At 47.1% G+C, this 12222-nt stretch overlaps 1 protein-coding gene across 1 annotated transcript in view; it reads right to left on the minus strand.

The window, feature by feature from the left end:
* Nucleotides 1–11977, minus strand: part of DISC1 (DISC1 scaffold protein) — a 285981-nt gene extending 274004 nt beyond the window's left edge. The window contains exon 1 of the mRNA XM_072970971.1: nt 11646–11977. Within this exon, the coding sequence (XP_072827072.1) occupies nt 11646–11805 (160 nt within the window). The 5' untranslated portion in view covers nt 11806–11977. The remainder of the gene's footprint in view (nt 1–11645) is intronic.
* Nucleotides 11978–12222: the final 245 nt, after the last annotated feature.

The raw sequence follows: 12222 nt of genomic DNA on the forward strand, positions 1-12222 counted from the left end.
TTCCGATTCCAGCAGCCCACGTGCTGTTAAACACACACACACACACACACACACACACACACACACACACAGAGAGAGAAATAACAAGTGTTGAGGAGGATGCTGAACAATTGAAGCCAGTGTACCAGTGTAAAATGGTAGCACCAAAAAGAGTATAGGAGTTTCTCTACAAATTTAAAAGAGAATTACTACATGGTCCAGCAACTCCACTTCTTGGTGTAGATCCAAAAGAACTGAAAGCAGGGTCTCAAAGAGATACCTGTACATCCATGTTCACAGTGGGGCATATGACTTTGATACAATGTTTCCGGTTAATCAAAGATTCTGTACCATAATGAAACCACACCTCCCTGTGGATTAACTTGTTTTCAAGGAATCAGAATCCAGTCATATACACTAAGCACAGGCACTCTACCAAGCCCGAGTTCATCTTTCCTGGGTAGTTCAGAGAGCACCTGGGGATTCGGAAGTGCCTTCAGGTCAGTGCAATAAGCACCCTGTGAGTAAGCCAAGGGCGGAGGATAAATCGAGCATTATTCTGTTTCCATTTAATCATGTGAATCCACTTCAATAAACCCAGTCCCTACTGAACACTAGATGCTGGGTGGGGATGCAGACAGGATCAAGGCATCACCCCCACCTCCAGCTCTCTTGCACCGAAGCGGGGTATGTAAGCCCTGCCCACAAACACGGTGGCAGGATGGAACGACTACTTCAGTCCCAGACGAAGGAGAATTCAGTGTGAAGTTAAACGAGTGGGCTTACCTAGTTGGCTCAGTTAGTCCATCTGACAGTTCTTTGCCCTTCAGCAAAGCAGAGGACTCCACAGGCCCCCATTTATGTGTCACCCCAAAAATCCACCACCTGGGACTTAAGGTCCCTTCCGTGGGAGGCACGGCGGCTCTGATGAGCAACTTTGGCTCAAGAGCGCCCCCGTCAGCCTGATTGGAGTTTCCCGGGTCTGAGACCTCCTTCCTTCCCTATCTCCTGGGCGGGCTCTTCTGCCTACCCCTGCCCCCACCCCCACCCCCTGCTCCTCTATCCTTCACTGGCATCTCCCTCAGTCTCTCGCGTGTCTCGGTCCCTCTCTGCGTCTGCGTCTCGGAGGACCCCACACCCTGTCCTAGACAGAGCACGGCAAGCAGTCACAGTGGTCCTGCCCTCCTAGGGTTGGCGGTACTGCAGGGAGCACACAGATGAGCACGGATGGGCGGGTGACAGACAGATCCCGGTGCTGAGCCACGCGCGACAGAGACCCCAGCTTTGTCCAGAGGGGATCTTGGACTGGCATTTGGCTGAGATCTGACAGGTGAGTGGGAGCTACGGAGGTCACGGGGGAGGCTGCTGGGAAGAGCCTGAGAGATGAAGGAACAGGGCTGGAGGAGCGGGTGGGGGATGATGATGACAGGCAGGGGAGAGGATGGAGCCAGACTCTGCAGTGCAGATTGGCTGCATCAGGACCGGACCTTTGCCCTGAGAAAGATGGGAGGGCTTTAAAGGACATTAAGCAGGAGAGAGGCGCCATCTGATCTGCTTTGTTTCAAGAGGTCCCTCTGTGGAGAACAAACCAGACTGGAGCAAGAAAGGGCACAGGGCAAGCAGTCAGGAGGCATCACACCGAGGACAACAGCTGGGAAGGAAGCCTGCAGCCCACGCCACGATGTGGGTACTTCCCAGAGGGGAGGCGCCCAGGCAGGAGGGACCGCCCCCTGATACCTGCACGACTCTGTGCTCCACATCAGTCCCAGGTCTCTTCTGCGATGATGGGCAAGGAGCTCACTTTCTCTGAGCATTCTGGGTATGCCTCCCACCCTCTACCACCCCCGCCACAAATATTTAGACACATAAATACTCTAGAGCCAAACCAGTGATAGTCTCAATCCTTCTACAAAGAACGACTTCCAGGTACATCCTAACTATTTATCCAGATGCCTACATTTTTTAAAATATTACTTAGGTCTGCAGTGTCTTTTTTTTCACTTGTCCTCCTCCACTATTTTCACTACTACACACACGTCCATATTAAGCACCCCCTTAACCAACACAAGCCAGTATCATCCTCAAGAGCCGAAGCCTAAATCGCACCTAAAATTGCAAGTCTAACAGGAAGTACGCGCCATCTATGGGCAGGAAAGACCGAGGTGTGTGTGTGTCTGTGTGTGGGCACGTGCACTCGGACACTCATGGGTCCACATGTGCCCCAGTGTAATAAAAATACACATGTAATCTCCTGGGCATATATCCAAGGAGAACTCTAATTTGAAAAGACACCTGCACCCCAATGTTCACAGCAGCACTATTTACAATAGCCAAGATGTGGAAGCAACCTAAATGTCCACTGACAGATGACTATATAAAGAAGTTGTGATGTATTTATACAATGAGATACTATGAAATAATGCTATTTGCAGGAACATGAATGGACCTAGACACGATCATACTAAATGAAGGAAGTCAGGCAGAGAAAGACAAGTATCACATGATATCACTTATATGTGGAATCTAAAAATACATGAGACAAATGAGCTTATTTACAAAAAAGAAACAGACTCATAGACATAAAAAACAAATTTATGGTTACCAAAGGGAAAAGCAGGGATGGGGTGGGGGATAAATCAGGAGTTTGGGATAAACAGATACACACTACTAGATACAGAACAGATAAACAAGGTCCTACTGTACAGAACAGGGAACTATGATCAATAGCTTGTAATAACCTATAACAGAAAATAGTCTGAAAAAATATATATAACTGAATCACTTTGCTGTACACCTGAAGGTAACACAACATTGTACATCAACTAGACTTCAATTAAAAACTTTTTTAAAAATTTTTAAAAAGTTGGTTACCACTGTGGGGGGTCACAGAATTTAATATCTCTGGTTAACTCTGGAAAACGGCATAAAACAGAGGTTTGCAGGCTACAGTCCATGGCAAATCTGGCTTACCATCTGCTTTTGTAAATAAAGTCTTGTTGGAATACAGGGAAAAAAATACACATGGAAGTGTATATGTACATACACAAATATTTATACGGAATGTAGATACACATACAGAGAGAGAGAAAATGTCACATGAGGGAAGCAGTCCTTCCATCTCCCTTTCAAATCTGCCTCCTGATTTGGCCAATAAAGTAAGTAGCACAGAATCTTGCACGGGGCTGGCCGACATCTCAAACTCTCACACTGACACTCTCCATCCTTTTGAAGGCAGACTGTTTTCCCAGACACAGTGATTCACCAGCTGCTCTTGGCAAGCAGAGCCTCTTTGCCCTGATCTAGCATTTCTGTCATCTTCAAAGCCACATGCACCACAGGTACAGATGCCAATAGGTCTGCAGGGCTTGGCCCTCCTGGCCACCAGGGGTCCCGTGACAGCAAAGCTCTGTCTGTCCCATCAGCCTCCTGGTCACCAAATGCAGGAGTTTTGACTCCGTGCGGGGCTGCAGACATCACTTGTAACAGCCTCACCATGAAAGGGATGAATCCCACACTGAATTGTGATTTAACTGGCTACAGTGTCAGCCCCGAGTCAACAACACTGGGAAGACTTCTGCTGGAAACACAGGACAGAGATATGTGCTAAAAAGTATGAAGAAAAGCAAAAAAAAAAAAAAAGATACATACAGTATACACCTGTCAGGGGAGAGGGAAAGGATACAGGAGGAATTTAAAGGGTAACATTCCACTGCTTAAGCTCAGTGGCGCTGACTGGGTTACTAGTCTCAAATGGTGTCTGCAAATCTAAGAATTATATAGTAGGACACAATTATAATTTTTATAACTGTGAGATATTCTATCACAGTTTTTCCCTGAATCAAGGAGTTCAGAGTCCCTTGGAGAAGACAGCAATGTCCACAAGCAGGTGCAAACCAGCCTGGGAGCAACTCCTCACGGGAGGCAGGGAAAGGCCTCACGGAGGAGGTGCCCCTGGGGAGGGAACTGAACTGAAAGAATGAGGCTACAGCAGCCAAAAGGGAGGGGGAGGCCACGGCTTATGGAGGGGGCAACAATGTGAAGACATTCGGAAGGGCTGTGCGCAGTCTTGGGGGGCTTCCAGGTGGAAGCAGCATGAGACAGGGGTGGAGAGAAGAGGGTTGGTTTGGAAGCACACTGTGTGCAAGCAGAAAAGCCAGGAAAGTCAACGATGCCACTCAAGGAGAAACTCTGGAAGAAGGGGAGGGCTTGGGAAAGAAGGAACCAGAAGGGACCCAAGGAAGCCATACGCGCTTCCAGGAGGCGTCAGCTGAGGGACGTCTGTCATGCCACATGCAGCCCGGGTGTCCAGCCCTGCTCTGCTCAGCGTGTGCGCACTGCCCCGCCGTCCTCGGCTTCATCCCTGCAGCTAAAACACTGAGCTTTTGGCTCACATGAGAGTCACTTTCAAAAGTCATCTTTTACAAATTCCAAAATCCAGGCCTCACCCTAGACCGACGAAATCACACTGTTGGGGAGTGGGACCCAGGCCTGGGTGCCTCTTGATGCTCCCCAAGGGGCTCCAGTGGGCAGCCAGGGCCGGGAGCCTCTGCTTTAGGGACCAGTCCTCCGTGACATCCTAGCACACTTGAACTCAAGTGCGTTACAAACTTAACACTCACAGCACTGCAGATGGTGCTTCCTGGCAGAACCGTCCTCTCCCCCAGCCTCTTTTGTTTCTTGAACTGTGGCTGTAGCTGCCAACTGCTACATGTGGACAAATTGTGGTCTGTATTTAAAATCCGTCCCCATACATCTGTTCTGAATCTCCTCCCCCCAACATAGGGTTACTTGCAAGCAGGCAGTGGAAGTCCCGGGCCCCACGACCTGACATCCTATGAGGAAGGGAGGGGAGGCAGGCAGCTGGTGGGCCCTGTCTCACTTCCCCAATCTGCAGTGAGGAGAACGGGGCCCCAGAGCAGTTCAACAGTCATCCCACTTTGTGTTTAAGGGTCAAAGCCCACAAGTGCAACATGCAGTGTGGAATCCTGGATTGGATCCGGGAACAAAGAAAGGATAGTGGTGAAAAACTGGTAATAGGGAAGAACAAATCTGACTCCATATTAGATCTGTTCCTTTGGCTGTCACCCTGTGCTCTGTCTCTTATGCTCAGTCATGCTGGTTCTGCACCTTTTGTAAAAGAACATTGCCTAGAGCCTGAAATAGGCAGGGTAGCCCATTCTCAAGGCTCTGACCTTTAAGGGTACAATTCTTTCCCATTCATACAGAGATAAAAGTTGCACCTTGTGGCCTCTCTTGCTCCCTCTGTCTATGGAGTGTGTATCTACTTTTCCTTTAACCTGAGCACCCAACCCCCAAACCTCATGGCCTTACTCTCACCTTCTGAAACAGCCTACACTGAATGTAGTAGTTATCTCTCAAAACAAATCTATCTTTAATCCAAAAAAAAAAAAAGGTGCAGAGAGTAACACTTGTCTTGTTGGAGGTTGACAGGGACACCATGACCTGACCTACGTGGACAGCTGCAAGAACAAAGGATTCCAACACCCAGAAGTTTGCGAGAACAAACCACAGCCCCTCCTCTTTTCAGTATAAAAGGAGCCTGAATGGTGACTTGGGTGAGATGTTTCTCCAGGACATGAGTCTGCCATCTTCTTGATTCCAAATAAAGTTATTCCTTGCCCCAACACCTAGTCTCCTGATTTATTGGCCTGTCACGCGGCGAGCAGAACGAGTTTGGACTCAGTAACAGATACTGGTGGAAAACCGGTGAGATCCGAATAAAATCAGTAGTTTAGTTCATTGTACCAATGTTAACTTTTGAGTTTTCATGACCAGACCATGATTATACATATATAAAGCTGTTAGCATAGGGGAAGCCAGGTGAAGGGAACTCTGTATTATCTTTGCAACTTTTCTATAAATTCACAAATATTCCAAAATAAAACATTGATTTAAAAGGCATGTATATACACATATACACATGATTTATGGACCTGTGTTTTGCAGTAGGAAAGGGTACCAGTTCTGGAGACAGATGACCTGAGTTTAAAATTGAGCTCTGCCGTTTCTGAGTGAGGGCTGTTGGATTACTTTCCTCCACTGGTTGCATCGTCTGGTTTGTAACATGGGACTTTACCTCACGGGGCTGCTGGGAGAGCAGAGAAGATTATGAATTTCACTGCTCTATACCATGCCTGGCATTCAAAAACTATTTTTATTTTCAGTCCAGAACACAGCATAGCCAAGAATGTCATCCAGAAGCAAAGGCACTTAACACGGCCACCTGGAGGCAGGGTTCATGGCAAAGATAAACCAGAGCAGCCTCGCCCCTGACTGTACGCTGTTTTCTGGACTGGAGGGGCTCCTGGGGGCCAACAAGGACACACACACACAAACACACACATACATACACAGAGTCCAGCATGGTGTCCCTGGACAGTCAACCTGAGACAGGCTGGGACCTGGAACCTGGGACCCTGTGCTACAGGGCTCACACCTGGACAAACATCTCCTCTCCTCGAGCAACAGAACACAAAGAAATGATAAGGGATTTAAAAATAACTGCATACGTGTGCAGTTGGGGCAAATTATGAACAACAAGATACAAAAAGACCAAAAACCCAACTGCCACTTCTGAGGTGTCAGAAGCAAAAGCAGGGGACTGGGCATGATCCCTGCACACAGCACCAGGAAGAGGGTGGGCGGACCTCCCTAAGCCACCCCTCCAGCCCCACCCACTGATCTGCCCCAACTCTCACCCCATTTAAGGGATCAGCTCACCCCCACCCAGGGAGGGAGCAAGGGACATGTTACTTGTTTTCACTTCCTCCTGCTGCAGCACCAGTCCCAGTACAGCCTTGCCTGAATGCCTCATCTGGCCTCTTGTCAATTTCTGTTGATTACAGAGTCCAGGCGCCCTGGTCGGTATCACACCCATGTTCTCCCATTGGCTGATACCCGCCCAGCTCCCTGATCCAATTTTCTGTATTCCATTTTCTTTCCTTTTAATACTAAGATCTCCTTCCTCCAGTTAAAGCAGGTAGTTGAGGAACTTAGCAGCAAGAGACTCATTAAACCATGTGCAAAGGTTTGCTCTGAAATCACTGAGCAGGCTCTCTCCGTGGTGCTATTAATTCTCATAAACGATTGTCTTTTTCTTTTCATGTAAAGTGCTGCTCAAAAATCTGATCACCATCTGAACCCCCTCAAGAGTGCTGCTAGCTACAGATGGGTGTCTCTAATGAATTTTTTAACGGCTGCCTTAATAAAATATAGATGAGGCAGAAGGAGCCCTCTCTGCAGCTGTTATTTCAAAACAACTAAACAACTTAGGTTTCTGCTCTTGTTTTTGCAGGAAAAAGCTGCAAGCTCTCGCATCCACCCTAACAAAAGATCGTTTCTCTCCTCCTAGACCATCTGTAAAGTTCACAGTTACTTTTTTAATGCCATATTTTCTGCAGAGGCTTATTTTCATGCTTTTCTCAATGCCCCGTTTTGCATGCCAAATTTGAGATGTTTTTATTAAAATATGATCTTAAATTGTCAGCACTTCCCACATAAGTAGTACCCTAGAGACTAGAACATCTCTCAAGGAAGCCCCTGCTTTGCACTAAATTTTTATAATACTCAGAATTTAAGCCCACATCAAAGGCTTGTGCCACTTCAAATGTCTGACCTTAAAAATGGGATACAATTACAGCATTGCAAACGCCTGCTCTATGGTCCTACTAGAAAACAAGAGGAAATTCAGGGGTTTTCCCTCCCCACATTCCAGCACTGGAATTTGGTGCACTGATGTGAAAGAATAAGATAGAAATGAGATGTGCAAATACTACTATATATAAAATAGATACAAAACAAAATTTCTTCTGCATAACACAGGGAACTATAGTCAATATCTTGTAGTAACCCATAATGAGAAAGAATATGAAAACAATTATATGTATGCATATGTTGACTGAAACATTATGCCGTACACCAGAAATTGACACGTTGTAACTGACTATACTAGAAAGAAAGAAAGGAAGAAAGAAAGGAAGAAAGAAAGAAAGAAAGAAAGAAAGAAAGAAAGAAAGAAAGGCAAAGAAAGAAACCAGCATCAAGTGATTCCTATGTTACAAAGATGCGCACACGGGGGTGGGAGCTGAGGATGACCTGTCACTTAACTGGGTCTCAGACATAAGGAAACATTTTATAATAGACGGTGACTGTCTTTTGTCTACACTTGAGGCTTCTTCTTTCATAAAACTGCTCTGGTCTCACTTCATATTGAGACACTATATATAACTTCCAAGTTTGAGGAGGCTACCTCTATATCCAGAAAGCTCAGATCTTTCCGATTGCTTCAAACACCATTAGCATTTGGAGCTGATGACAACCAGGCAAGGACTGGACCGGAGTTAACCTTTGCGCTACCTACAGATACAGGTTTTGTTTAATCAGTAATCCTTGACAGAAGGTTACAGTGGAGAATACTTAGGATGTTTAAGAGAGCAAACTGTTTTCAAGTCCCTATTCACATTCACTCAGCGCAAACTAATTATACAGCATTCTTGTCTCATCTCGCCTTTATAGTGCCTCTTCACTGAGGAATCATCTTGAACAAAGCAGTACATTTTACTGTTAAGAGTAAGTCTCCGTGGATGCTCTGATGCTTAAATATCTGAAGTGTGCTTTGGTTCTATCAGTATGTTTCCGCGCGGTGGAAAGCAACGAGACATCCCCACTAAACTCCTTTTGAAGGCTTTTGTTCCCAAAGTGGCATATTTTATGATTTTTTTTTATTAAGATGAGATGCTGGTTAAAAAAAGAGAGAGACAGAGAGACAAATGAACTTATCTACAAAACAGAAACAGACTCACAGACATAGTAAACAAACTGTAGCCTCCAGGGGTAAAAGGGGTGGGAAGGGATAAACTAGGACTTCGAGAATTGCTATAATTAACTACTATATACAAAATAGACTTTTTAAAAATTTCTTCTGCATAGCACAGGGGACTATATTCAATATCTTATAGTAACCTATAATGAAAAACAATTTGAAAACAAACATATGTATGTATATGTATGACTGAAACATTACCCTGTACACCAGAAATTGACACATTGAAACTAGCTATATTTCAATAAATAAAAAAATTTTTTAAAAACAGATGAGATGCTGGCGTCTCTGCCAGCCACTACTATCAGGTAGATGGTACATGAACTCTCAGATCAGGGCCATCTGCCAGAGGAGGCAAAGAGGCAGCCGGCCGCTCCCCTGAGGGCTGGAATGCAGAATGTAGTGATGGCACACTAGGATATCACAGCCTGATGCAGGCCAGCACTGAGCAAGGTCACGGGGGTGGGGGGGGGCGTCCCTCCTGCCGTGCAAGGCTTCCCAGGGAGGTGAGCGTGCGTCACGGGGATGCAGTCCCCCAGCGGGCACACACAGCCTCCCTCCATGGAATTCAATTCACCCTTGTAACCCAAGCCCTGCCAGTCAACCAGCCACTAGGAAAGAACTAAGGCTCGGGGTCCCAGGGCTGACAAGACTTGAAAGAGGCAGAACAACCTCTGAGGGTAGACTGGGTTTTGAGCTTGACTTTCTCATCTGGGGAATGTTCACGATCTCTTCCTTGCAACGGGAGGTCCCCTTGAGAGCGTTGCTCTGGACCACTGGTCCACATCGCCTTCTCCCAGCACATCCACGATCTCGCAGCCACACATCAACCACCACACGGAGCTGCCTGCCTGCCCGGCAGACAGGAAGTTTCCCACCAGTCCTCACCCTCCGACCCCAGGCCCTTCTCCCTCCTGTTCACAGCTCAGAGCTGACCCACCCTCTCTGCCCAGGTTCTTTCTTCAGATAAGACCCATACAGTGTGTTAGATGTCATTTGCAATCTCATTCTTGTCCTGGGATGGCAGGGAACTGTGCCTCAGTTCATGTGTGTATAAAATGCACATAATCCCCATACCCTGCGGATACTGTCAAATCACTAACATGCATTTTCAAAAGCTCATTAGAGCTTAAAGCAAGTGGTGATCTATGCTCAGTAAATTTTAGCTTCTTTCCTCCAGTTCTTCCAGTTACCTGTCATCATTGCTGTATTCTAGCAACCTCTTACGATTTTCCGGGACAGTGTTATTCAGTATTATTCAACAGTCTGCTTCAGAGCTAGTTTTGTGCTGAGGGGTTTTTTTTCCCCGCTTCTTGTCTTCCTAATAGGGTAGAAGACAGCGAAGAGGAAATAAACGGGTGACTGTAAAAGCACAGAAGTCCATGGAAATTTCCAAACTATCAGCAAAATGTCAGACAAACTGTAAGCAATTTCTGACAAGTGGAAGAAACTCACGAAGAGTCACTGACCTATACATTCCCCCAGGGCTACAGAAATCCTCTCTGGGTGCACGCCTCGAGCCACCACTGCTTTAAAACTCTCATTTTAGGAAGGTGCGTAGAGCTCAGTGGTGGGGCATGCGCTCAGCACGCAGGAGGGCCTGGGTTCAATCCCCAGGACCTCCGTCAGATAAATAAATAAACCTAATTACCTCCCCCCAAAACAAAACAAATGAATAAAAACAAACAAAAAACAACAACAAAATAGTCACATTTCAAGACAGAAGTGTTCAGATGAGGTTACGAAATAAAATACAATGGTACGCTTTAAAAATAATTCTCATTTTCCTTAGGGGAACAGACATTTTACACTGTTTTTCAAATGCTCAGAATCAGGGTTTTGTCCCTCTCTCTTCGTTCACCTTGTCGGCCTTTGGGTTATTTTTCTGACCCTTCAGCAGATCCAAAATCCTATTCTCTCTCTTTTTTTTTAAAGATGTTTAACAGCTAAAACGAACTAGATGAGTCTCTTTTTCTCTAGAATGGGTTTTAAAACTTGAGGGAACTCTCTCGAAGGGAATAGTTTCCTCTGTACCCAGCCTGTTTTGAAATACATGAGGCACTCCTGGGTAATACATTGGCTTTAACTCACTTATTATACTGAAGGAAAATGTGAAAATGAGATGGGTCCGTTGCTGAGACGTCCTTTGAGGAATCTAGGAGAACAGGAGACGTGTCGACAGACTAGCGACACACAAATACACTCCCGCATTCTCAACAGGGAGACGTTCCTGCAAATTGAAGTCCAGCGAATTCCAAGCCAATGACATGACGCAGACACCAGATGAGTTTCTGAAGATGAACAGTAGGGCTGTCTGTGGGCACTTACAAAGGGAGAGAGCCTACCTGGGGCTATTAAAAATCAATCACATCAAACTAACTTTATTTAAATAGGAAATAATCCAGAGAAAAAGACAATGGAGATCAGCCAAGATAGTGGAGCGGGAAGACCCTGAGCTCACCTCTTCTCACGGGTACCCCAGAATCACAACTACTCACAGAACAGTCACTAATGGAAGAGACCAGACCCTACCAGGAAAGCTCTGCCACAACTAAAGATGTAAAGAAGGAACCAGAACCAGACGGGCAGGAAGAGCAGACCTGTGACACAGTCAAGCCCTGTGCACCCAGGGCGGGCAACCCAGAGACGAGATGCAGAGATTCTCCCCGAGGAGCGAGGGGTCCAAGCCCCACTTCGGGCTCCCTAGTTGGGAACTCAGAAGACAGGGGTCCCCAGAGCATTTGGCTATGGGGCAAATTAATGCGAGGAGTCCCAGGGAGAGGAATGGAGACTCCACTCTTACAGGGCACATGCAAAATCTCACCTGCTCCGAAACCCAGGGCAGAAGCAGTCATCCGATGAGAGCCCGGGTCAGACCTACCCGCTGATGCTGGAGAGTCTCTTGGAGTGGTAGGAGGCAAGGGCAGCTCACCCTGGGGACACAGGCGCTGGCGGCAGTCGTCCTGGGGCGCTCGTTCTACCATGTGACAATCGGTGCCAGGAAACACCACTGGGGACCCTTCCTCTGGCTTAGCCCCAGGACCCAGTCCTGCTCTGGCCCAACAGCCTGCAGGCGCCAGTGCTTGGATGTGGGGACAGAGCCCCACTCACTATCTGACAAGCTGCCTTAAGAGTCCCCTAAGCCCACAGCCACCTCTGGACACTGCCCTGCCCACCAGAGGGCCCAGGACCACAGCCCCACCCACCTGTGGGCAGGAACCAGATCCTGGGTCCCCGCCCTGCCCTCCAGGAAGCCTGCAGAAGCCTCTAGACCAGTCTCATCCATCAAGAAGCAGACACCAGACTCAAAAATACCACAGTCTCACAGCCTGCAGAACCAGTCCACCCACCAGCAGGCCTGATCCTGCACTGGGATCAGCTGGGCCCTGGCCCTGCCCACT

The sequence above is a fragment of the Vicugna pacos genome, chromosome 11 (assembly GCF_048564905.1).
Source record: "Vicugna pacos chromosome 11, VicPac4, whole genome shotgun sequence".
Classification (NCBI taxonomy): domain Eukaryota; kingdom Metazoa; phylum Chordata; class Mammalia; order Artiodactyla; family Camelidae; genus Vicugna; species Vicugna pacos.